Here is a 26,890-nt window from a genome sequence, read left to right as displayed (position 1 = left end):
ATCATCTAGGCGATTCATAGGGATTTAGAGGCTGGTGTGATGGTGAGGTGGGTACGCAATAACTGTGAGGTTTTGTGTTTGGGAGGATGGTACAGTTAAAACAATTAGGAGTGTCAAAATGGAGAGCCAGTTTTAGTGGGGGTGCTCTGGACCACAGTGTGAGATGTGTTGGATTTGAGATGATGAAAGGGCAGCAAGTGACACCACTCAATAAGCATTTAGAAATGTGATTACTAGAGAAAGCCCTTATTCAAATGTGAAGAAAACACTTCTGTTAAACCAATAGGTCCATGCATATTAATACTTTATTATGTGGTTCAGACATGTGGGCCAGAGTGCTGTGGATAAAGGACAATGGAGTTAGAGAAAGCATGCCTGAAACCTAGGAGAGCAGCCTATGCCAGGAGAAAGCTGCTGCTTTTTATTCTTGGGAGGTAATGAGAGAGTGATCTGAAATCTGACCAGGGCGGACAGAGGGAGTCAGTTGAGATACGGTGTTATTTCTCCCACTTTGTCACAGCATTTAAGGTGGTTACTGAGAGCCGGAGCCGTGTCTGCTCTGTTCAACAAAGCATTCCAAGGGCCTTGTGGATGGTAGACCCTAAATAATTCACCACCTGAGCGAATGACTACTGTATACATGAATGAATAGTAAATGCTTCTTTACACTGTCCTAGGAATATTTAGTGTGCATATATTAGCTTCACAACCAAATTCTAAGCCCTTGAAAAGTGCCTCTTTTTTCTCTCCTACTTCATCCCTAGAAAATGCCCAACCTTTAGAAGGTATTAAAAATATACCTAATGCCCTGTCTCTACTAAAAATACAAAAAATTAGCCAGGTGCGGTGGTGGGCGCCTGTAGTCCCAGCTACTCGGGAGGCTGAGGCAGGAGAATGGCATGAACCCGGGAGGTGGAGCTTGCAGTGAGCCAAGATTGCGCCACTGCACTGCAGCCTGGGTGACAGAGCAAGACTCCGTCTCAAAAAATATATATATATATATACCTAATGAGTAAATGAGATGAATATTTTCATTTAGTAACAAAATCTGTATTTTGAAAAAATACATACACAAGGAAGTTATGTTTTTAAAAATGACAAGAACTATTTTTGATTCATAACTTGACTCGCAATGCCTTAAAACCTTTATAGCCTAGCAGGACGTTAGTACAGTATTGCAGGTTTGTCTTTTTTATGGCAAATTTGGCACACATGCATTTGAACTTAATTCTTTTTGTTTCTCTTACCAGCCTTTTCTTTATGTATAACATACAAATTTCTTTATTATAATAGCTTTATTGAGAGGTAATTCATACTATATAGTTTACCCACTTATAGAATACTCTTAAGTGTTTTTTAATATATTCTGAGTTGTGCGTCTATCGCCACAATTTTAGAACATTTTCATCACCCCTAAAAGAAACCAGTGTGCCAGTTAGCAGTCACCCATTTTACCCCCAAACTTACCAGTCTTAGGCAACCACTACTCTATTATACTTTCTTTCTTTATGGATTTGCCTATTCTAGACATTTCAGTTGAATAGAATCATACATGTGGTCCTTGTGGCTGGTTCCTTTCACTTGGCATGATTTTTTCAAGGTTCATCCTTATCGTAGCATGTGACAGTAGTTTATTCCTTTTTCTGGCTGAATAATATTTCATTTATTGATTCATCAATTGGACATTTAGGTCTTCCTACTTTTGGCTGTTATGAATAATGCTTTTATGACCATTTACATAAAATTTTTGAATATATGTTTTCAATTCTCTTAAGTATAAACCTATTAGTGGAATTGCTAGGTCACATGGTAACTCTGTGTTTAACCTGTTAAGCAACTACCAGATTATTTCCCAGAGTGGCTGTACCATTTAACATTTCCACCAGTTAAAAATAACAGTTCTGCGGGAGAATGGCGTGAACCCGGGAGGCGGAGCTTGCAGTGAGCAGAGATAGCGCCACTGCACTCCAGCCTGGGCAACAGAGCGAGACTCCGTCTCAAAAATAAAATAACAGTTCTGACTTCTCCACATCCTCTCAAACACTTGTTATTATCTTTTTGATTATAGCTCTCCTAGTGGGTGTGAAGTAATATCTCATTGTGGTTTTGAATTAAATTTCCCTGACAGCAAATACTCCTTTTTTGGGGGTAGAGGAGGTTAATTTTTAGTTTTAGTTATTCAAGCAGTGGTGAATAATATAGAGCTTGTTGTATTTTAACTTTACCAACTGCTTTCATCTCGACTTTCTTTTTCACTTTGTAAACATAATTTTTCTCCTGGTTCTAAGTGTAATATATACTTATCAAAAGATATTTGGAAAATATTTAAAAAGTACAAGAAGTGGATAACATTGCTTATAATCAAACTCATCACTTAGCCTTTCTGTACATTTGTGTGTTACATGCAGTTTTTTTTACCTTTTCAGTGAAAATTCTTCAAATTCATCTTTAAGACTCCATAATTATTTCTGAAATATTTATTGAGACAAACACTTGTCTAGCACGTAATTGTCAATGTTTAAAGCAAACATCCTTGCCCTCTTAAGAACTTCAGGTTTAACGAAGGTGAACTATAGTGGAGATATATAACTATATTCACTTACAGTTGGGGGATAGGGGAATTCTATAAGGGAAAATCATATATACCATATTTACCCATATCTCTAGTATCGGACATTCAGGTTTTTTCTTATTTTTTACTATTTTAAATAACAGTGTGGTAACCATCCCTGTATATAAAATTATATCGTCACCTTTGATTTGCCTTAGGCTAGAATTTCAGGAAGAAATTTATTTAAAGTACGTGAATATTTTAATGCTTTTGCTATATGTAATCAAGTTGCTTTCCTGAAAGATTGTATTAATTTTCCCTCCCTCCAGGTGTATGGGATTGATCTTCTCATATTGCCACATTAGTGTCATCATTTGTATTTCTAATTATCTGGAGAATATAGAAGTACAATATAGATTGCCCTTTTCTATTGGGGAATTAGTGTTTGATGGATAAGAGTTCTTTGTAACCCAGAGATAATAGGTGTATTTATTAGCCAGGGTTCTGTTGGGAAAACAGAACCCATGCCAGGTAGTTCAACATATGGAATTTGATACAGAAAATGTACAGTTATGAAAGTGTGGGTTGGAAGATTTGAGTGATTAAACAGGATGATGAAGCACCCAAGAGATAATGATGCCAGGAAGCTGCTATCATCCCTAGGACTACAAAGGCAAAGGGGTAGGTAGGTGGTTTTGTCAGAGTCCTAGAGCTGGAGCGGTTGTAGGGGCTTCGGATGGGGAGATTTCCAGCATTAGTTGGAACCAGGAAGGAGATGCCACCCCTGCCAGAAATGTTGTTTAAAATAGAGCCAGAGAAATACCCTGATTTCCTCATGCAATTTTTCTCCTAACCCTCACCAGTCTGTACACTGGCTGAACTGAGCTGGAGAGGGCATTTGTAGATTTTTAATTACCAAAAGCCCAGCAGACCCTGCATATAATCATGTGTTGATTTACAGCCTAGAGAGAATGAATTTAGATTATGAAGACACATTATAGTGGATGAAATACCTAGGGCCTTGGCATCCTTTCTACTCCTTCCCCATTGCTTAAGTCATTTGACTACAATCTTCAGGGTTTTTATCATGGCCAAGTAACAAATATGAGTACAAAAAAATAGAAAAAACCAATAAGACCTACTATTTGATAGCACAACAGGGTGACTATAATCAATAATTTAATTGTACATTTCAAAATAACTATAATTAGATTGTTTATAACGCAAAGGATAAATGCTTAAGGGGATAGATACACTATTCTCCATGATGTGATTATTATGCATTGCATGCCTGTATCAAAACACTTAATATACCTTATAAACATATATACCCTCACTGTACCCACAAAAATTTAAAATTAAAAAATTAAGAGAAAACCATATATACTATTATGTGCTTAGTATTTTCCTTTACATTAAAGTTTTCAAATCTTTTTTTTACTTTTCTAGTAGGCTGAGCAATCAGCTGTTAAATATAAAAATATATATAATACACAAGCGAATGTATTAAATGATTTAAATTGAATACATAATAATTAAGTGTTGTCCAAATAGCTCCTCAAGTACTCAAGTACTTTAGTGTTAGGCAGATACTAATTCAGTGGCTCATCTCCCTTTGCCACAGGTGTGTCCATAATTCACACTTAATAACTACATGGTTCCTTATTTTTCTCAGAGCACACTCTTTACTAAAACTCATATTCAAGCCTAGTAGTTACATTTACTTATGTTTTTTTCCTTTGATGGGAAGGAGGAAGGGTATTAACTTCTAAACATGGCAATCACAACTGGTATTTACTTTCTAACATTTTAATTGTATAATGTTGTGGTTTTTCTTAAGTTTACCCACTTTTCAGCCATATTTATGACATTTAAATTGTAACCATGGCAATAAGCTATAGTTAGAAGAGTAGAAAATTGAAAATTTATGAATAAAAGAGTAAAATCTTATTTTCTTTCTTTCTTTTTTTTTTTTTTGAGAAGGAGTCTTGCTCTGTTGCCAAAGCCGAAGTTCAGTGGCACCACTGCAACCGCCACCTCCTGGGTTCAAGAGATTCTTCTGTCTCTGCCTCCCGAGTAGCTGGAATTACAAGCGTGCACCACCACACTCGGCTAATTTTTGTATTTTTGTTTTTTTAATTGGAGATGGGGTTTTGCCATATTGGCCAGGCTGGTCTTGAACTCCTAACCTCAGGTGGTCCGCCAACTCTGCCTCCCAAAGTGCTGAGATTACAGGCATGAGCCACTGCACCGGCCCATATTTCCTTTTCTAGTAACTATAGATGCTCTTTATAACTTTGAGTATATATTAATAATTGGGATAAAACAGCAGTGTCACTGCTGCTTTTTCTATAAATTTTGACACTTTTTTTTTTCTTTGCTGCTTTGGCCGCAAAGATACTGAACATAGTATGAAAATCATCTATTTTAGAATTAGGCAGCCCTACTCAGCATAAATGAGGAGTGGCTTAAATGTGAAAAATATTTAAAAGACCTTCAGTCCACTTAGTCTTTGGCTGGGTCTTGACAAAAGCAAATCTTTATTCATTTTCTGGTTTCCTATACAACATTTCACAATAGTGAAATAGAAAGTCCTCATTTGTCCTCATTTATTTTTATACTTTGCATGTTTACTTGCGGACACTTTCTCTACCTTTTCTCTTAAGTTTTACAAATTGACTTGAAAAGCTTAGCTCTTTAAAAGCCTTTCAGCAATAGGTGTATTGTTAGAGATGCAAGGGTTTGATCACTGCTTAGGAGCGATCCCTGCCTACTCAGATGTTTTCAGGATGTTACATTCTGTTGAAATGTGGTAAACTGGAACCAGCTGCTGAATTGGATTTTGAATAGCTAACCTACTGCAGCACCATTTTCTAAGGAAGAGCTTAGGATGCCCTAGGCAGAAAAGATTTTCATTTCACTTTCATTTCATTTGATTGAGGAGACTCTAGCTTGCTTGTTTGTGTGTTTATTACTAGGGGAGGGGGGCGGAAGTTAAGGGGGGGTAGGACGTTTGAAAACAAAAAGCCCAAGTTTCTGAAGTATGGGAGCGGAGAGAGGTACTACCCAAAGAATGAGGAAGAGCTGCCCATTCTGCCAAACATTTTTATTTTCTCAGGTCTTTAAACTTCTTCCCTAGAAGTAATAAAGTTGTTTTGGAGCATTTATGCTTTATGATTATCTTGACTTTTGCCCTTTCTCTTCATTATTCTGTACCTCTGGCTTACCAGTGTTACATATTTGCATTCTAAAAATATAAATGCACATCTTTTGTGTTTTTTATGAGGAGCAGTTTATGTTTCAGCTTTGTCTTTTCTTGCATGTCTTATAACCTTGTATATTCTGCTAAAACATTCCGAGAGAATGTTATGTTAGTGTTCCCTTCTGTTTCCATAATATTAGTGTGTCTGTTTTTCCATTGTTCACTTCTTCACATCTCTAAATATACAATCTATGTGTGCCGTCAAAATTTGAGGTAACTTGTCAGAACATATATAATACAATAAAAAATAAACATAAAAATCACAGAAAATATATACTAGAATAATAGGTAAAGGGTGACGAAAGTGAGAATGCATATATAATCATAATTCTTCATGAGGGAGAATACTATACAGAATCTTTTTCTTTAAATCCTTTGAATGTACCTCTTTTTTAAGAAAAACACCAACTCAGTAATAAAAATAGCTACACGCAGTATATGCTACCCATCAGAAAGAATCCATAGATTGAAGCCATGGATTGAAATTTTTGGTCAAAGCAGTCATTGGTTGTTACTTAGGTCCCCCAGTCTCATTCCGTGAAATGAATTTTGCTACAAGTCACAATATCATAGTTTTTCTGTTTGCGAGAAAAAAAAAATTACTAGAGTTTAGGTGGTTGCCAACTTGAGTAGATCTGTATAAAATGCAGGGGAGGAGAATCGGCCTCAGAATTCAGCCTCCCTCTGCCCCAGCTCTTCCTAGCACATTAGACCAGGAGCAGCCCATCTTACAGAGCTGGAATGTGCCGCTCTGTCCCCACCAGCCAGTCAGCCAAGCTCATTCTTTTTAACACTGCTGTGTTCCTAGAAAAAGAAAGTGTTCAAGAAATCGGTGGATGTTACGTAGGTGATAAAGAATTGGTACTCATGGATAAGAAATTAGAGGCCAAAAAAGATTGGAATCTCTACCAAAACAAGTGAGAGAAATTTTCTGGTTGACTCAGAAGGCACTAAGGGGTTAATAGATTTGGATGAACAGTAGAGAAAATAGTAACAATTCTAGGCAGTTAGGAGTGTTGATGTTAGACAGTATATATGGAAGGGAAGAAAAAAGACCATAGTAAAATAGGAAGTTTAAAACTGATTCCATAACTTCACAGTGCTACATCATTTATTGTGTAACATGTATTGAAGTGGTATGATTTTAACATACTATTGATTTAAATCATTACTGTGTGGAATACTGGCATTAGTTAATGTTTACTACTAAATTTAAGACTGTAGGAGCTAGGCTGTGCATTTTGTTTGTGTATTTAAATTTTGTTTCTAAAATGTATGGATACAAGTTTCTTCCACTGGGATGAGCTTTAAAAAAAAGAAAGAAAAAACCATCAATACTGAAAATAAATGACAAAAGAGAAAGCAGACCTAAGTCAATTTATCTTTTCTTTTTCCTCCATCTGCTACAAGTAATTTACAACACAAAAATTCATCAGCACATCATGAGATAAGAAGTTGACTTAAATGGAAACACTTTATGCCTCAGTAGAAATGTATTGAATTTATAAAGGAGATACAGTAGGAAGTGAGTATTGTATTGTACACGTTCATAAACAGAATATTAGATCAGCAGTCATGTATAAAGGACTATTGAGGATTTTGGATGCCATCATTTATTGTAGCCATAAACTTTACAAATGACAAAACTTTATCATATATTTCTTCCTGTTTCTCTTCTAAATACAAGGATGATAAGAATTTCGCTTAAAATCAGCTGTAGAGTACAAGTTTCTCTCCCTTATTTTTTGCACGTCCATTTTAGCCACACAGTCATGACTGCCTTCTTTCCAACTGCAGTGCGATAGCTTCCTGATTGCCACTGTAAAAGCTCTTCTTAACTTACTCTTTTAAGATGAAAATAAGATATGCTTCTTTAAAAAAAAAAAAAAAAAAGTCTAGAAGAATCTGAATAAAAGGTAGAAATTTCCTTCATTCCAACATGTTCCCATACCATGACCACCACACCTACACAACTAACTATACACAGACACAACGTATAGGAAAAAGTCTGGAAAAATGAAACAGCCCAGACTGTTACCTGTGTTTGTATGTATGTCGAAGTATCCACACACATTGGAGTTGTTTGTTTTGGTTTAACACAAATAAAGATACACTCTATGTTGTTCTGTGACCTTTAAGTTTTTCCCCTAACATTACAAAATAATGGATGTGTTTCTATGTCAGTATATAAAGCCCTATTTCTTTTTAATGGCTAAATAGTATCCATCGTTTGAAAATTTATATAACCAGTTTCTTATCAGTGAACATTTTGTTTTTTCCAGTTTTCTACTTTGTCAGACAATGGCAAAGATTCTTTCTACCACATATGAGTGTCTCTCATAGGATTTCTGTAACTGAAACTTCCTGGACAAGGGTGTTTACATTTTAATTTTGGCAAATATTGTCAGTTTGCCCACCAGAAAGCTTAAGAATTAATGCTCCTACTGATAGCACCTGGTAGTCCTGTCTGCACTTACTATGTTACCAGAGTACAGGAATGTAAATCTTCATGAATACTTAAAACTTTAATAAGTTACTAGGCTTTAACAAAAACATTTGTTTCAAATTTCTCTATATCATAAAACTTAGGAACAGATTGAACGAAGTAAGATAATTTTTAAATATCATTATTAACTATTCATTAAATCATAACACTCCATGGAAACTTGAGCATACCCCTGACCATCATGTTAATTAACTCGTTCTCATGGAGATTGGAGATCAGCATGACCTTAGAATTTAGTAAAATTCTAAGTTTCCTGTCAATTTGGCTTGCTTCTGTCTTCGTAGCTGGCTCAAAATGATCAGATACATTTTACTATCACGAAAAATGCAACAACCACTACCAAATCAAGCAAAAACAAACGTTTAAAAAATCACCGTTAGATATAATTGTGGGTGCCAACAACTCACTCCCGAGGTTCCTACACACTGCTGCACTGTAGAGTCACCTGTGGAGCTACTAAAATCTTGATGCCCAAGCATCACCCCAACACAATTCAGTTCAAAAGTCTGAGCTGGGAACCAGGCGTCAGTGGGGTTTAACGAGTCCCCAGGTGACTCCAGTGTGCACAGTTTGAGAACCACTGCTTTATTCTAAAACCTAGTCATTAAAAAGAAGAATTAAACATTTATCCTACCTGTCCTATTCATATTTCAGGATAACTAAATAATTCTAGCTATTATGTAAAATATTCCAAAAGAATTCCTGCTGATAAATGTAGAAAGAATAATAAAATTAGAAAAATCACCAGTTTGCAAGCCCTAATGAAATAAGTCAAGCAAAAATTGTCAATGGATGCTGAAACCTCTTAAGTTCACAACCCTAGCTGTGCATTAGAATCACCCTGGGAGTTTTTTAAAATTCCGGTATTCAGAATACAGCTTAGTCTGATTGAATTGGAATATCTGAGTGTGGGACTTGGACAGCAGTAGTGTTAAAATTCCACCCAATTTTCAATGCAGGTGATTGCATTTTGCAACCAAGGTTGAGAACCATTGCATTAGGAGACAGGTTGGTGGTAAACTTGACAGAAGGATTAAGCTGCCACTACCTGCATTGCCTGATAGATCTTAGCAACCCTGAAAGTTGTGATATGAAAGGTGTCATGTACATGGCACCATTCATAAAGTATGCTACCCACAAAGGCTTGACCTGAAAGCTTTTAGCTATAACCTTCTGCTTAAAGAAATAGTGTATTTAAAGGAATAAGTAAATTACATGAGAAAACCATCAGACAAATTCAGGATGTGGAACAACTTAAAAGTGTATTGCTGCAGTTTCCTCAGTGCATCAAAAACATGAAAATGAAGGAATGGGTGCCCCTTTCTAAATTGAGGGACTTAAATAACAATTGTACTCAAATGCAATCAGTAAACCTTATTTCAGCCTGACTAGTACAAGCCAACTGAAGAAACACATTCCAAGACATCTGAAAACTTTGAATTTGAACTCACTATATGGCATTATGGAATAATTATGGTTTTATGAAGTCCTTATTTTTTAGAGATACAAACGGAAATTTTTAGCGTTGAAATAATCCAATGTGAGAGATTTGTTTTGAAATTATATAACAAAGGAAAAAGATAATGGAAAAAAAGTATGCATAATGCTGATAACTGTTAAACCTGGAATACATTATACTTTTTCTTTCTACCTTTATATATGTTTAAAACTTTAAAAAATTAAATACAAATGCTTTAAACAAAAGTTCTGAAATATGAGGTTTAAAATGGTGTGCTGGAGTGACATGGTAAAGCCAGCAAAATTTTGACCGTATTCTGAAGGTCAGCCCTGACATAAATGGTATGAAGAAACCAACTATGAAATGGATGCATGAGTTTCCCAGCCAGTGCATATTATTTAATTCGTAGTTTCCACATATTTGGGATTTTGTGAAATGAATTTTTATTGAACAAATTACCTATATTATACAGAAGATCAGCCTTTCAAGTTTAGAACCATAGATGTCTCAATATGTTTGTCATGGGCCACCACCAAATAAGAGTATTAGATTTTGCCTTAGCAAACTTACACATAATATATGAACAGATCCCCAAAAGCACATTATATGAAAATCAAGTATCCAGTTTTAGCCTTTAATATTTCATGTTTGATATAAACATGCCAAATATTTAAACTGCCTCGTGCTTTTAGTGATATGTGAAGAAATGTGCTACTAACTATCTGAAATAAAATAGAAATTGTCAAGTCTGAAAACCCTTCTTTTTCTATTACTACCTCCTCAAAACACAGAGCCTTCGTTCCTCAATTTATAACTGTTGCTTTGGGACACATCTGAAAGTCACCCTCTGTAATTTCACGTTTCATTCTTATGACAAAGTTAGTCTGCATGTGGCTTTATCTTAGTATATTTTACCAAAGGAAAAAAGATAACTAGTGGAAAAATATAGGAGATCTTATTTCAAAAGAATCGTTTCTTTCTTTTTGATAGTGAATATCATCCTTTATAGGTTTGTGTTTTTAAGAAGGCTTTTTTGGTTTTTAACAAAAGGAATCTTACTTTGTATCTCCCACTGACAGATATTCCCATTTCTATATTTGGTAACTTTTTTTTTCCCAAAGAGAATAAAAAGTGTCTTTGAAAAATATTGTAGGGTGATTTTTGAGCACTTAGTTGTATTTTCCATAAGCTGACTTTTTACATTACAACAGATCCCTTACTTATCCCTTCTTCAGCTTTCCTTGATAGGAAGCAGAGCCCCTCAGCCATTTATGAAGCCCGTTAAACTCAGTATTGGGCAAGTTATGTCTTGTTCATTTCATTTTGTATTTATAATTCTTAATTCCTTGTTGTTTTTCTTGTTTTCTTTTTATAGGTGTAAAGTATAAATTTTTATAGTAGGTGTGACATCTGTATTTTAATTAGTATCCAGACGGAAAATACTTAACATTCATTTTTATATGACTGTTAGTAGAAATTTCTCTTCAGTTTATTTTTTGTAAAATTTATTTTTAATGGTTTTATATTCTTGGACAGAATTTATATATGACCGGGAGATCTCTTTTAGTTTAGGCATTGTGGAAATCACTATGATACCAGTTTATGTATTCACAAAATTTGCTTATACTATAGATTTGAATCCAGGCAGTCAAGCTTTACAGTGAATTTCAAGGCAGACTAGTTGATACTTAAAGCAGAGTTTAAAGTGAAGTAGAAGATACTTCATTAATGGTTTCCATTTTCCAAGACCTTTTATGCAACACTTTTTAGACGGGTAAAATTTTTAGAGCCATTGCCTTATTAATATTGAAAAGATAATATAAATATGCACAAGACCCAAGAATCTAGAAATACTCAAGAACCAGACCAGAAATAGTTTCAAGAAACATGGTCTTTCTGCCTTTCCTTATGTCTTTACTTCCACTAAAATCCAACTTTTAAATGATATCTTATGTATATAGTAGCTTATATTTGAGTCAACAAACTCCAAGTATGTGTAATATTCTTAAAATATCTGTCAACTTGTATTTTCTCCTGTGGAGGAAGGAATACTATTGGTGCTTCATGTTTCCATCACCCTGAAACAACGTTTCTCACTCTGAAACAGGGTTTCCCAGTGGCCTTATTCCCTCTGATGATAAGCTTACCTGCTATAGAAATAAATCTTGTATGTCACAGAAGGTATAAAGAGGAGAAATCTTTTTGCTGCCACCACCCATGTTCTCTTCCAGAATTTGGCTTTACTTTTTTGCCATAGGAGGCACTGGACGATTTCTGCACCTCTGTGGAAAGTAGACTCCCTTGTAAGCCTGTGATCCTACAGGAAAGGAGAGCCCCGTGACCAGACAGGAAGTTGAGTACATGTAACACAGCATTTTCTACTCTTTTTTTCCACAAAATGTTGCCCCTCTGCGTATGACAGCCTAACCTCAGCTCACAGGCCAGAGAGTTGGAAGAAACCATCAAGTAGAGTATCATCTGCCTTAACATCGGGTGCTATTGCCGTCCCAAGAGTCCTGCCGGAACTCACACTACACATTCTTTATGTAAGGGCAAACCCCTAAATACCACAGCAACTCAGAACAGACTCAAGGAGAACCTATCATGAGGTTCCAGTGTGCTGGACTATGAAAGACTAGTCACAGGGTTGTCTATACTACAAATCTCCTTACTGATCTCTCAGTTCCTGTTTCCATGGTGATTTTACACACACTACAGACCTTCCTCCTTTCATACAGCAAGACATAGATTAACAAAGCAGAACCATTTTAATAATTTCAGGTTCATTAGAGAGGCCTTAGACTCTTTTACTAAGCATATCTTCATACACACTCTGTATATTTGGGGATGTACATTATAAAAAAGATAAAATATCTCACTTTGTATTCCATCTTTTACCATGAGCTTAATGAGGTGGATGATATACCAGATTTTCATAGCCCTACAGTGTTATTGTCCCTTACCCACTAGTATTTTTTATAGATGCACCATAACACTTTTTCTAATTACATATTTTTAAATATTAGAGCACTCAAATGAAATGTAATAGACAAGAAGGCCCATGATTCCAATAATTTTGCAGTCTTTGGCACAAATGGAGATTTCATTCTACCTTGAAGCTTGTTCAATTTCTCTGTCTTTAGATATACATTTTCTTCGAAGATGCTAATCTGATGTTTGAAAGTTCCCCATAGTATATTTCTGGTGTCCCAGAAAACATGTTTGTGATTTTTTTTTTTTTTTTAAGCAACACATGTTCTTCAGTACACTGATTAAAGAAGTAACATTCACATGCTGTTTGCCATTTTTACTTATAAAAATGTCTCTTGATTTCTTATTCTGATTGTGCTAAATTGTAATATGCCAACTATTTAATTATAGGTTACAGCATTCATCATGAAATGGTTAACTGCATACTATATGCCTCTGTGTTTCTCTAGTGAATTTGACTCACATCTTTCATTCCACATAGCAGAGGTTTTTAAAATTCATTCATCTTAAAGTAAGATTGTTTAAATAATACATAATTGGTAAATGTGAACCCTACCATACTACAGTGAGGAATACTTTATCCAGTAAAATTAGAAGATGTGTTTTCTGTTTACCTGAGATATGATGTCTGTGCATACATAGGTTTGTGCATGTATATAGATAATTTGTGGATTACAAGTTTTCGAAGAAACAAAATAGTAACACTATTTTGAAAACCATTTAAATTTCTTTTCATAAATCAGAATAGATTTCAGGATACTTTGATCTCTGCAGCTATTCTTCATTATTGTTAGGCTCTGCTAAGGAAACAGAAAAATAACTGGATGGCCGAGCACAGTGGCTCATGCCTGTAATCCCAGCACTTTGGGAGGCCAAGATGGGCAGATCACTTAGGGTCAGGAGCTTGAGACCAGCATGGCCAACATAGTGAAACCCCGTCTTTACTAAAAATACAGAAATTAGCTGGGCATGGTAGAACACACCCGTAATCCCAGCTACTCAAGAGGCTGAGGCATGAGAATCACTTGAGCCCAGAGGTTACAGTAAGCCAAGATCGTGCCACTGCATTCCAGCCTGTGTGACAGAGACTCCGTCTCAAAAAAAAAAAAAAAAGAAAAAGAAAAAATAACTGAAGACCTTATTTATAGTATAGAAGTTGATTGCTTTATAGTTCATATTAAATAAATCTTTTATTAACTCTTACTTTTATATTTACTTAAAGATAGGTCACAAAACCTAAGTCCTGTCCTTTAAACCCAGTTCCTTAGATTTTCAAATTGGATTCTGGGCACCTGAGAATTTTGTATTTTAGTGTTCTAGTTAGCATCTCAGTGTCCTTTTCTATATTCTGTTTTCTAGGGTGGTGCATTAAAAAATATATGAAACAGAGTCAGGTCATAATATTTAAAAGCAATATGGCTCTTATATTAACTTTTGGAATAATTTTGTATTGTTTAAGATACTAATTTCGTGAAGTTTTATTAGGGCAACCAGTATGGAATCACATATCTCATGATTCGTGCTTTCTCTGAGGTTATTTATTTTAAATAGCTTCTCATAAGGAAGAGTTTAAATGAGCAAGATTGTTACATGGTTTCTGAGAATATGTTTCATTGAGTGGAAAGACACAATTGCTGAGCTACAGTTTTTAGGGTATATGTTCCTCTTTTTCGTTTTTTTTTTTTTTAAGCTCTGAATAGCTTTCTTTAAACAGTGGGTGGGCAGCTTACATAAAATTCTAATGGTTTTGGTTTCCATGGTGAAAAATGTTGAGACCCTGACACTACATGCTACCTAGTGTTTCTAAACCAAAAGCTTTAAAATATTAGTGTCCCAGATTTTACCTTACATTTAACTAACGCTGAGAACTATCTGAACATCTTTTTTTTCCAAGACAGTACATTTTTCCATGTATGTGAAGCCTTGAGGCTACCACAGTGGTACTTTTTATCTGTAGTTTGTTGCTAGTTCATATTTGCTTTCCCAGGGTTCCATTCCTGATGGAACAAAGGTTGATTGCTGCATAGCTCTGATTTCAGGCCAGCACCTGTGCAGCTATTCCCAGCTATTCCAATTCCTTAGCATTTTACTTAATCCTTAGCAAAACTCCTTTGAGAATTACTGTATAAGAATGTTTAGAACTCTGGAAACTCATGATAGAAGCTGTACAAATGAAACAGAGCACTTTATGGTATTGTCAGCCTGACAGTGACTCAGCTCATGTTTCAACGTGTACCAGGGAAACCATATACAATCTTTAATCTTTGCTGAAATTCCAAACTTAAGCAATCAGAACTGTCACAGAATTCTACCACATAGAAGCATTCTGTCAAATAATATAGCAGGAGGCAGGTCGTTAAAAACCTATACTAAGAATGTCAGCTAATCTTTCCAGAGGCTAGGAAACAAAATCTTGAATTGAATCTGACATCAAGTTAAAGGTTTATAATGCACTGGGATTTCCCACTTCTCCCTTAAACCTTGTATTCACCTTCTAAAGCAGCTTAATCAACAGTCCCTAAAAATTTTACTTTGCTTTATATAGCCAAACTTCATTGAACACAGTAAGGTAAAGCCACAGTGCAATGCCAGGCATGAGTCAGCACTCAGTAAAAGGAAGCTGCTGCTCTTACTAGGAGTTTGCTTGTTCAGCAAATATTTACTGAGCACCTACTGAGTACTCTGCACCATCCTAGACACTGAGGATATAACAAACCAGATAAAAGTCTGTCTGCCCTTGTGCAGCTTATATTCTAGTGGGGAGAGATGGTGATAAGTGCGATACAGAAAGGGAAAGCTGGCCTCCTGTGGTAAATGGATGCTACTTAGATGTTACTTCCTTGAGGAAAATTTTCCTAAGTTCCATTCCCCTAGACACACACACACACACACACACACACACACACACACCCCCATATCTTCTCTCATAACTGCATAGGGCCTGGTGTGTAGTAGTACCCAGAGGGAGAAAGGGAGGGAGAAAAGGAGGTAGATATTTAAATCTTTAGGATTGTATGTTAAACTCCGAATGTGATAAGAATTAAATTAAATTAATTAAAATCTTTGAAGTGAGAGTGAAGCAGCATTTCTGAAAAAAAGTTTGTTAATATAAGGGTTAAATGCGAGGAAGAAATGGCTTGTATTGAAGTCCATTGGAAAATAGAAAAATATATTTTGAAGATATTAGAGAAAGAAGGACATACGGGAATTAAACTGGGAAGAGGCAGCATGATCTATACCACCTAAGTTTACAGCATAAAAAACAGAAGTTTGAATGGGGTTTGTTTTTTTCAAGTTCAAGATGGCAAATGGTACTGTTAAATTAAAGGAGATAATGGAAGAGATGGGTTTGGCTGGAAGAAACAATGATTAGGTTAGACTTGCCCATATTCCTTTAAAAAAGACTAAAGGAATAAAATAAGCAGATGAACAAGAAAGTTTTCATTCCTTGGCAATTCTAAAACTTTGTATAGAGTTCCTTTGACTGTAGGTGACATGAAATATAACATAAAATGTGCTCTACCTTCAGAGGCTTCATCACCAAGCTCAATAATATGAACGTTGTGTAATTTTTCATTTTTAATTGTTCATAAGATGGAGGACCCTTCTTAAAATACTTGGTCTCCATTCTCAGTCTTTTAATCCCTTGGAGGAAGGTGTCTGAGAGGTCAGTTTTCCAAGGGGAACAGGATCAGTTTTCAGATTTTGACTTAATATTGAGACTTATAACAAACAACATTTATGAAATTCAGCAAAATATATTAATGAAGTATAAGTTTATGGAACACATTCATATAGTTAAGAGTCAAATGTGCTGTGTAATCTGAAAATACAGCCTTGTATTAGCATATAGATTCTAAGATGCTATTGACAAATATTTGAACCTTTTTTAGCAAGCTTTTATGTAATATTACTATGTTTAGCTGTTTAAACTTTTCTTCTTACAGATGTGCCAAATACTGGTGTAAGCAAACCTAAAGTTTCTGACGCTGTCCATCCCAACAACTATCTCATCAGGACAGAGCCAGAACAAGGAACCCTCTATTCACCAGAACAGACATCTCTTCATGAAAGTGAGGGTCTGTTGTGTTATCTTTTAAGTATTGGATTTGCTTTTAAGATTTTATTCTTGAAAGCGAGTGTCAGAAGTGTGTATAATAAAGATATTTCTTGGTTTCATTCTCACAGGATCATTGGGTAACTCAAGAAGTTCAACACAAATGAATTCTTATTCTGACAGTGGATACCAGGAAGCAGGGAGTTTCCACAACAGCCAGAACGTGAGCAAGGCAGACAGCAGACAGCAGCATTCATTCATAGGATCAACTAACAACCATGTGGTGAGGAATTCAAGAGCTGAAGGACAAACACTGGTTCAGGTAAGCTGAACACATCAAGATCTCTGCAAAGAAATACCCTGCGGCCGGGCGCAGTGGCTCACGCCTGTAATCCCTGCATTTTGGGAGGCCGAGGCGGGTGGATCACCTGAGGTCAGGAGTTCAAGACCAGTCTGACCAACATGGTGAAACCCCATCTCTACTAAAAATACAAAAATGAGCCGGGCGTGGTGGCGGGCGCCTGTAATCTCAGCTATTCGGGAGGCTGAGGCAGGAGAATCACTTGAGCCCGGGAGGCGGAGGTTGCAGTGAGCCGAGATCGCACCACTGCACTCCAGCCTGGGCGACAGAGCGAGACTCCGTCTCAAAACCAAGAAGAAAAAAAGAAAAAAAAAAGAAATACCCTCCTAGTTGAAGATCTGTTATAGGTATTTCTTATTAGAAATCAATATGTATAATTTTTGTAGAATGGATAAAATAGTAAAATCATTTTATTGTATTTGAGATACAATGTTAAATGTATTTGTTTCTATGAGTTAGCTCCCACTGATGAATTCTGATTAGTTCCTGGACACAGTAGAGTAATTCTTCTGGAAACAACAAGTTTGGTATGAGGAGAAGAGTCTAAGGGGAATATAAGAGGGTTGGATGGAATGTTTTGGTCCCTGAGTGGTTATGAGTTCCTAAAAATACTGGGGCTAAAATATGCTCTATAAAGCTCCAGAGGGCAGGGTGCTATTCCCACACCTACATAAAATGGGATTTGCCCATTCTAACCAAAGACTATTACCATCATCACTGGAATTATTCTCTAAAAGTACATTTCTTTTCTTTTACTAGAATAGAGATATTCCTGCTTAAAGAAAGGTATTGTATAGAAACATATCCATTCTGTTAAGTGAGGGTTCTCTAACTTGATAGCAAAAAATATATATTGCATGTGTATTTCTAAAAACTCTTTAGCTCCTTTCTCTTTACCACTGTATTCACATCAGTCCACCAACATGTCCCAGGATTCAGAGAGGCAATAGGAGTCCTGCATGGTGGTAACCAGTGAGGATAACTATCTGTGCTAGTACCCCAAAATCCCCAGTGCTTGCTTTGGAGGTGAAAAGTAGCAAGATAATCAAATAAGTTAGGAGGACACTGTGCTGCTTCTACTGCAATACAGGAAGCTCTACAGGTACACAGCAGTGGGTCACAGTTCCCAGTGCCCACAGAGATACATAATACAACTTTGTCACTTTTGCTGAGCAATTCAGGAGAAATTTCAAAGTCATTTAAAACATGTTTGTATTAAACACAAATATAGCACATGAATTTTTCAAGCTAAAATGGGAAATCTTGTGCATGTGGCAAGCGACTGCAGGCTGCACCCCCGGTCCTCAGATTATACATTTACTCCTTTGCTGTTGGGGATGCTTTGGTGGAAAAATTTGAGAAGCTCTGGACTAAATGCTAATGGGAGTTCATCTGCTTAGGTGAATTTCTATGTCAGCGGGTCTGAAATCACACTTTTCAAAAGTAGTGTATCTATATAAATTTTATTGCCCTTAGTAGTGGTCATGTAAACACTCCTTTCTTTAAGAGTAAGTTGATTTTCTCACTAGAGCTAAAGAATTGTTTGCAAGGGGGCATCTGAGACTTAATTTGCATGTAGTCTAGGCAACACATTTCCTAGTTGTCTGGACCAACTATCACTTCATTTTGGTAGTTGCAAGTCATGTGGGATTCTCTTTGCATTTTGTTAGCACTATTACCACCCAATCATGCTTTTTTTTTTTCCTTAATTGATAGAGACAAGGTCTCACTCTGTCACCCAGGCTGGAGTGCAATATGGCACAATCATAGCTCACTATAGTCTCAATTCCCTGGGCTCAAGCAGTCTTTCTGACTCAGCCTCCTGGAGTAGCTAAGACTGCAGGAACATGCCACCATGCCCAGCTAATTTGTTTGTTTTTTGTAGAGGCTGGGCCTCACTATGTTGCCCTGGCTGGTGTTGAACTCCTGGCCTCAAGCAATCCTCCCTCCTCAGTCTCCCAATGTGTTGGGATTACAGGGGTCAGCCACCACACCCAACCCCAATCATGCTTGTTAACTTTCTAGCTATCTACTGATTTTTAAACCCCATCTTCTTTGCCTTGTTGTTTGTTTACCATCCTCTTTCCTCCCCATGTCTTCTCCACTGCTTATTGCCTTCCCAAAATTGTTGAACTTGAGCACACGGTGAGGTCTTACTGCAAGTGTTTCAGCCAGCCCAGTTGCATTCGACGCCTGGAGGCAGAGCAGACATCCTCGTATGACCTCTAAGGGTATACAAGCCCTCGTCTGATCCCCACTTCTTTCCTTACTTCCCGAACTAAAAGTGGTTGTGGATTGTCATCCTAAAAGTGATGACTAGACTCTAGCAACCACTACGGAGGTAACAGAGCAGCCTGGTCCTGAGCTTCTAACCTGGAGCCCTAATGTCTGTTTTTATTTCTCAGTTGGCTCTCCTTTTTCCCATACCTGTTGCCCTTGGGCCCCTTCTCCAGCCCAACCATTCCTTTTTATTGTTGCACAGCATCAAAAACAGTGTCCAGCACCTGCTGTAATTGCAGGAATCAACAGATTCATAGTAGGATCAGCCATGGCAGAAATGTTCATTTTCCAACCTAGTCTTTTCCAGCTGGCTAGGCCAAGAACCCAACAGAGGCTTTGACCATTCCTCCTGCTGGAATAGATTTGGGGGTGCCTTTTTTTTTTCACATCTCTTTAAATCCACCAACTAAAGCTAAGAACTCATAGATTGGAAGAGGTAAAAAGAAATGGCTAAAGTGAGGAGAAGCTATGCTTGATCTAAAGAAATCAGCAAATTTGCCTAGAGCACCTATGTAGCCAAGCTGTTCCCCGAAGTAAATTCACAGTGGAGAGCGCCAGACCCACACTTGATCCAAATGTTCATTTATTCCACAATGAAAGAACATGTTCCTTTTGTTAATGGGACCAACCCATAAAGAAAAACAATGATAAATATTCCACTAGCTACATTTAGACTGATATATTCAAATTATATTCAAATTTTTGTTTTACATAAATGTATTGCCTTGGCCAAACTTTGCCTCACAGGGAGTGAAGTAAGTACATTGTTCCGGTGCCCCTTCACGCTCATGAATTACTTGTAACACTTAGAATAAAACATTTTATGTGCTGTGAACAACGCATGGGCAATAGTTAAAAATGTAAAGATAAAAAGGAGTATTAAATGTCTTCAGATCTCTTTTTACGGGTTAATTTTAGCATTTGGTTTAAACCACCAAAAAAAAAAAAAAATGTAAAACAACTGAAGCACCATGAGGAAAAATTAATGTCTGGCTCAAAGCGTAAAAAGGAAAAGAAACTTAGACGCCTAAAATAAATAGTGGATTCACGTTCTGTAGTGAGCTATGTGTATTTCTTTTGTAATGGCAATGAACACAAAACCCTGGATAAACCCATTCTCTTTTTTCCCCCCTTTCATCAGCCATCAGTAGCCAATCGGGCCATGAGAAGAGTTAGTTCAGTTCCATCTAGAGCACAGTCTCCTTCTTATGTTATCAGCACAGGCGTGTCTCCTTCAAGGGGGTCACTGAGAACTTCTCTGGGTAGTGGATTTGGCTCTCCGTCAGTGACCGACCCCCGACCTCTGAACCCCAGTGCATATTCCTCCACCACATTACCTGCTGTGCGGGCAGCCTCTCCGTACTCACAGAGACCCGCCTCCCCAACAGCTATACGGCGGATTGGGTCAGTCACCTCCCGGCAGACCTCCAATCCCAACGGACCAACCCCTCAATACCAAACCACCGCCAGAGTGGGGTCCCCACTGACCCTGACGGATGCACAGACTCGAGTAGCTTCCCCATCCCAAGGCCAGGTGGGGTCGTCGTCCCCCAAACGCTCAGGGATGACCGCCGTACCACAGCATCTGGGACCTTCACTGCAAAGGACTGTTCATGACATGGAGCAATTCGGACAGCAGCAGTATGACATTTATGAGAGGATGGTTCCACCCAGGCCAGACAGCCTGACAGGTGCGTACAAGGTGACAGTGCTACATAAAACCCAGTGAGGAAATCTTCTGTGTAACTAAAGCTGAAACAAAGAATGAAAAGGTGGAAAGGGCTCATTCATGTTTTTAATCTCAGAATTTAAACTATGAACTTAAGGTTAACTTGTCTTTCAGGCTCTGTAATTCTTAATACATGAAATTATATACATTTATATCAATAGAATCATTTTGCAATGGATACAACTCTTTTGTAATAGTTCCCCCTCAAAATATTAGGGTTTAAAATGTACATTTTTTTGCATTTCAGAAGTATTAGTTGGAATTCTAAGCAGTTGACTAACTTTTTTTTAATGAAATATTTTTTACCAGCCAGGCCTACCCCTAAACATACCCTAGAGTTATGTTAAAAGGTGGTATCAGAATATCTGTTTAAATATTTAAATTTTTTCTTTAGAAATACTTCGGTAGTATAGACTAGAATATGAATTTTATCGCCTACTTGACTTTGGCATTTTAATGGAAAGTGCACAAAGCACTTATAAATTACCTTTACATGCCACTCCTATTAAAGCAGTAAGACACCGGACCCCTAATACAGCTGTTCCAACTTCAGGGTTTTTCATGGAGGGTTTCCCACATGATGTAAAGATTTGGTTATTTTAAGTAAAATGCAATTTAACTGTAGTGTTTTAAATTATATTTTAAAAGTAACATATACCGAATGGTAAAAATTAAAACTATACCGGAAAATACTGAAATGAGTGAAAACCTTTTAGCCTCACCCAGTCCCATCACAGTTGATGTGACTTTCAGAATGTTTCTTTGCATTTACAGATACACACAGTCCATGCAAATCTGCACACACATTGTGTGTTCTGCTGATGGAATTCTGTCATATAGATCTCCTATACTTTGTTCTTTTCACTTACTGTGTCTTAAGAGCTCTACCTCATTCTTAATAGATGCATGGGACTCATTTTTTATAGATAATATCAATTTATTTGTCATTTTCCTACTAATGGACATTTAGGTTGTTTGTTATGTTTAGCTATTAGAGATGATATAGTATAGTATACATTGTTCTACCTGCATATTTCACATAAGTACTAGGGTAACTGGGATCCAGTAGAATTGCTGCATCAAAATATGTGTGTATTTTTACTTTGAGAGATATTACTTAGAATTGCCTTCTAAGAAGGTTACACACAGATTTATGTTTCTGCCAGTAGTTTGAGTGCCTGTTTCTCTATACCTTGTCTACACTGCACTAGTGCTGCATATTCCAAGTTTTTCATCTTTGCCAATCTGATAGGTAAAAAGCTGTACCTCATTTTTTTAAAGGGCTTTTATTGAGTTATGACTGAGGTTGAAGATTTCATACGTTCATCAACAGCTTTATTTTGTTTTGTTAAACTATAAGTTCAAGTCTTTTGTCTATTTTTATAATTTGTGAAAGCTTTTTTTTGCTAGAGATAAGTTAGCACCTCATAATATGCTTCTCAAGTATTTTTTCCATTTTGTCGCTTGTCTTTTTATTTCATTTTAGTTTTAATTTACAAAACTGTTTAACATTTTTACATAGTAAAATTAGTATCTTTTTATGGCTTCTAGGAAAGTTTAAGCCTTTTGAGATTTTTCTGATTGAATAATTTTGCCTGGAGAATTTATATTGAACTTGATTTTTGAGCTCAGAGAAATTCTTAGTGGAGAAACCACCTCTTATTCATTCATCCATCCAAGAAGTATGTTTGGCTTAGATATTTTTTGCAATGCCTCTGAAAAGTATGCAGCAAAATGATGTAGGAATCATTTATGAAATTCTACCTCCCAAGGAAATCTTAGAAAATACATAGTTCTGAGGACTTCCATATTCTCCCTGGGTGTATAGAACAGCTATGCAGAAATCCCTGCTTGTAAGAGAGTAAAGAGAAGACTGGAGGAAGGAAGCCAGCATATAAATTATTGTCTCCATGTTTAACCCTAAGAGGACTCATTTCCTCTGGTTTAAACAGTCTGTTTCTCTGACAGTGCAGGTAAAATTAGACTTTATGTTTTGGGGGGGAAATATATATAATGTCTATTTTTTAGGCCTAGACTCTCAGTGATTTTTTTCTAGAAATACTGCAGTATTCTCAAGAAGCAAAGTGTTCTTAATTTCAAAGGATTAATAGCCTGCTAATTGATAAGCCTAAAGCAATGTTTTGTACTAAATTCAGGGACTTGGGTATTTGGTGATCATAATTTAAATGATGATACAAACTTACCTTCTACTACAGACATATATATATATACTCTAATATGCTCATTTCAGAATAATCATAGCATGTCAAGAAAACTTTAGAGGAGATAAAGAATCGATCTTTGAAAGATAAATTTATGTTTATTTCTAATGCCATAAATATAAAGATTTTGAATTACATGGAATCACTATAATACTAGCTAAACTAATATGTTTGTGGAATTACAAATAGAAGGTATTGGTTGGATAAATAATGCAGTGGCGTATCAGTGTTTTCCATTATTTGGAAGGGGAAGTAGTGTTATTAAAAATTAATCTGTGGAAATACCTATGAAATTTATTTATTTTTGGAGGCAGAGTCTCACTGTGTCACCAGGCTGGAGTACAGTGGCTTGCTCTCGGCTCACTGCAACTTCCACTTCCCGGGTCAAGTGATTCTCCTGCCTCATCCTCCCGAGTAGCTGGGGCTAAAGGCACAAGCCACCACACCCACCTAATTTTTGTATTTTTAGTGGAGACGGGGTTTCACCATGTTGGCCAGGATGGTCCCAATCTCTTGACCTCGTGATCTGCCTGCCTCAGCCTCCCAAAATGCTGGGATTATAGACGTGAGCCACCACACCCAGCCCTGAAAAAATTATTTCTAATACCAATTATAGAACATAATTATTTGAATTCCAGTTTCCATAATAGTAAGTTATAGTGAGCTCTCTACACATACTCATTTTACTTAATCTACAGAGGCTATTTACTGTAATTTTTTAAAATGCTAATCTATAGGACTGTGTACATGTGTTTTTAAACACATGAGCAGGTAAACAAAAATAGTAGTAGACATTATTGTGTTATTCAGAAGGATTCTTAATATCAAGAAAGTGCTACATCCCACTAAAGTTCTAAGTCTTTTATTTCCCATTATAGTCTATCACATAATAGTAATTCCAATTTACTAATGATCCTATAGTGAGTGAACATCTGCCAGTTACTTTTTATATTTCTAAATGCAAAGAGCTCATTTTATTACCTTTCTCATGAAATCATAGTCAGTGTTTACAAAACCTTTCAGATTGCATGGATTCCAGTGAAGAATCCAGCCAGATACTTAGAGAATGAGAATATAACATTGTAATGGTGATGCAGAATGCTTTGTCTTATTTCACATCCCAGTGCAGTGGTGGGAGCACGAGGACTCAACCAATGTCAGAAGCATCCAGTCCCCAGCTTGGCTCTGTCCAAGTGTCAGTGATCCTCAGTGTCTTGCACTGAGTTGTGAGTGTCTGTGGCTCTGTTGGGTGTTACAACAGCACCTCATAATGATAAGGTTATTGAGGACTAGGTACATTCACCTTTCTGCTTTATGTCACTGTTAGCAAAAACTGTGCATTTTTGTCTAAGGTATTCATGGGCTCCATAAAGAAATAGAGCTTAGCCCCTAGACTGTGCTAAAAATAAAATAAGAAGAAGAAGAAGAAGAAAAAGAAGAAGAAGAAATTGGCCAGTGACTAAAAAGCTGAAATCCTCAAAAGGAAGTTTTGCGATAGCAATCATAGTGTCATCTTTGAAGTTGGTTTCCATGGCCCCCTTCTTGGTGGGCTTACCTTCCTCTTTAACCTGGTGTTTGTGGAAGGCTCTGTGGAGTTCAGACTTTTCCTCACCACATGCCATTGCTCCATGAGGGATAGCTGTGTCCAGTATTGGATGTATAATGACAGAGCACTGACGTGAGCTTTCCTCCCAGCTCGGCAGGGAAGTAGCTCTCCAGTGGGGACGAATCACATTTCCTTTGGGACTCTGTTTCCTCGGTTTTGAAATGAGGTTTGGGTGGATAATTTCCCAGTTATAAGATTGTATAAACCTGTGGTCTTCATTATAGCAAGAGGGGAACCAGTAGCTAAAACCCACATTGATTCATTTAGTTTCTTTCCGTGTCACATTGCTGTCCAGGGTAGGTAATAATCATTCAGTTTAGAAGCTGTATGCATGCATTAACTTTCTTGCCTCTCCTCACTAAGCAACATATAATTAGCACTCATATTCAGGTCCATTTGCTTTTAGTTGTGATTTGATTAACTGAACTAACAGGATGGGAACAATCTTTTTTTTTTTTCTTTTTTTTTTTTTTGAGACGGAGTCTCACGTCTCACTCTGTCACCCAGGCTGTAGTGCAGTGGCACGATCTTGGCTCATTGCAACCTCCCCCTCCCAGGTTCAAGCAATTTTCTGCCTTGGCCCCCCGCAGGTTCAAGCAATTCTCTGCCCAACCTCAGCTGGGATTACAGGCGCCTGCCACCATGCCTGGCTAATTTTTGTATTTTTAGTAGAGTCGGGGTTTCGCCACCTTGGCCAGGCTTGTCTTGAACTCCTGACCTCGAGATCTACCCGCCTCTGCCTCCCAAAGTGCTGGAATTACAGGCATGAGCCACCGTGCCCGGCCAGTCTTACCTTTTTATAATTACTTATTTTGTTAATGCTTTGCCATTTTTTAAAAAGCAAATATATGCTGACTGGCTTCAGATATGTTTGTGCTTTCTCTTATGTTTGGGATATACCCTTAATTGATATTTTTACAAGTGACAGACTCTACTTACTAATAATGCAAGTCCCTTCTGAGCATCATAATATAGAAAATATTCATTCAGTCTTTTTAAGAAAATGAAATGTTTGGGTTTGAAGTATACCTTTTTATCATGAGTCCCATGTGTAAACATTAGTTATTAGCAGTTTGAATCAAAATATTTAAAATGATTTAATGTTCATGTACTACTAACTTTGTGTTTTTTCTTTATACTAGAAAGAAGGTAAACAAGAATCTGGTATGTGAGTTCTTATAAAAACAACAGTTTTTTGGGTTTGTTTTTTTTTTAAAGAAAGGAAAAACATAATGATAAATAGTATTTTATAATAATATTAGTTCACTGATAATATTACAAAACTTATAGCACAAAATTTCCAGTGTTTTTCTGTAAAAATTATATGTGAGTTAACAGACATTTCAAAACAGCTTTTAAACGTCAGCCTTTACCAAGTACATAATGTAGGCATTCTGTTAGATGTTGGGATTCAAAGAGGTGTGAGATGGTGGGCCTTGCACCCAGAGAGAAGCTGATTGTCCACTAAATGAGACTGGCAGGTCCGCAGGGTAGGAAGAGAGCAGCATGAACCACTGCTCGTATAAAGCTTTTAAAGTGAAAATGATATAATAATAGGTCATTCTCTATTTGATCACCGTCATAAAATAGCTTATTGGAGGATGAATCTCAGTGTATCAAATCATTTAATTTTTTGTTATTTTTCTTAGAAAATCTACTTTCATCTTGCTGCCAAGAGAAAGTGTTTTGTTTGTTTGTTTTTGAGACGGAGTCTCGCTCTGTCGCCCAGGCTGGAGTGCAGTGATGGATCTCGGCTCACTGCAAGCTCCGCCTCCCAGGTTCACGCCATTCTCCTGCCTCAGCCTCCCGAGTAGCTGGGGCTACAGGTGCCCGCTACCATGCCCGGCTGATTTTTTTTTTTTTTTT

At 36.9% G+C, this 26,890-nt stretch overlaps 1 protein-coding gene across 4 annotated transcripts in view; it reads left to right on the top strand.

The window, feature by feature from the left end:
* The window catches only part of PKP4 (plakophilin 4), a 228,820-nt gene that overhangs the window by 150,554 nt on the left and 51,376 nt on the right, over nucleotides 1-26,890 (top strand). For 2 of the 4 annotated variants that reach the window (XM_011991709.1, XM_011991728.1), the window contains exons 4-6: nucleotides 16,717-16,848; nucleotides 16,958-17,148; nucleotides 20,609-21,158. In XM_011991709.1, the coding sequence (XP_011847099.1) occupies nucleotides 16,717-16,848; nucleotides 16,958-17,148; nucleotides 20,609-21,158 (873 nt within the window). The remainder of the gene's footprint in view (nucleotides 1-16,716; nucleotides 16,849-16,957; nucleotides 17,149-20,608; nucleotides 21,159-26,890) is intronic. The other 2 variants (XM_011991719.1, XM_011991737.1) reach the window with 2 other exon arrangements.

The sequence above is a fragment of the Mandrillus leucophaeus genome, unplaced genomic scaffold (genome assembly GCF_000951045.1).
Source record: "Mandrillus leucophaeus isolate KB7577 unplaced genomic scaffold, Mleu.le_1.0 Scaffold110, whole genome shotgun sequence".
Classification (NCBI taxonomy): Eukaryota; Metazoa; Chordata; class Mammalia; order Primates; family Cercopithecidae; genus Mandrillus; species Mandrillus leucophaeus.
This window is presented reverse-complemented; position numbering and strand designations above follow the sequence as displayed.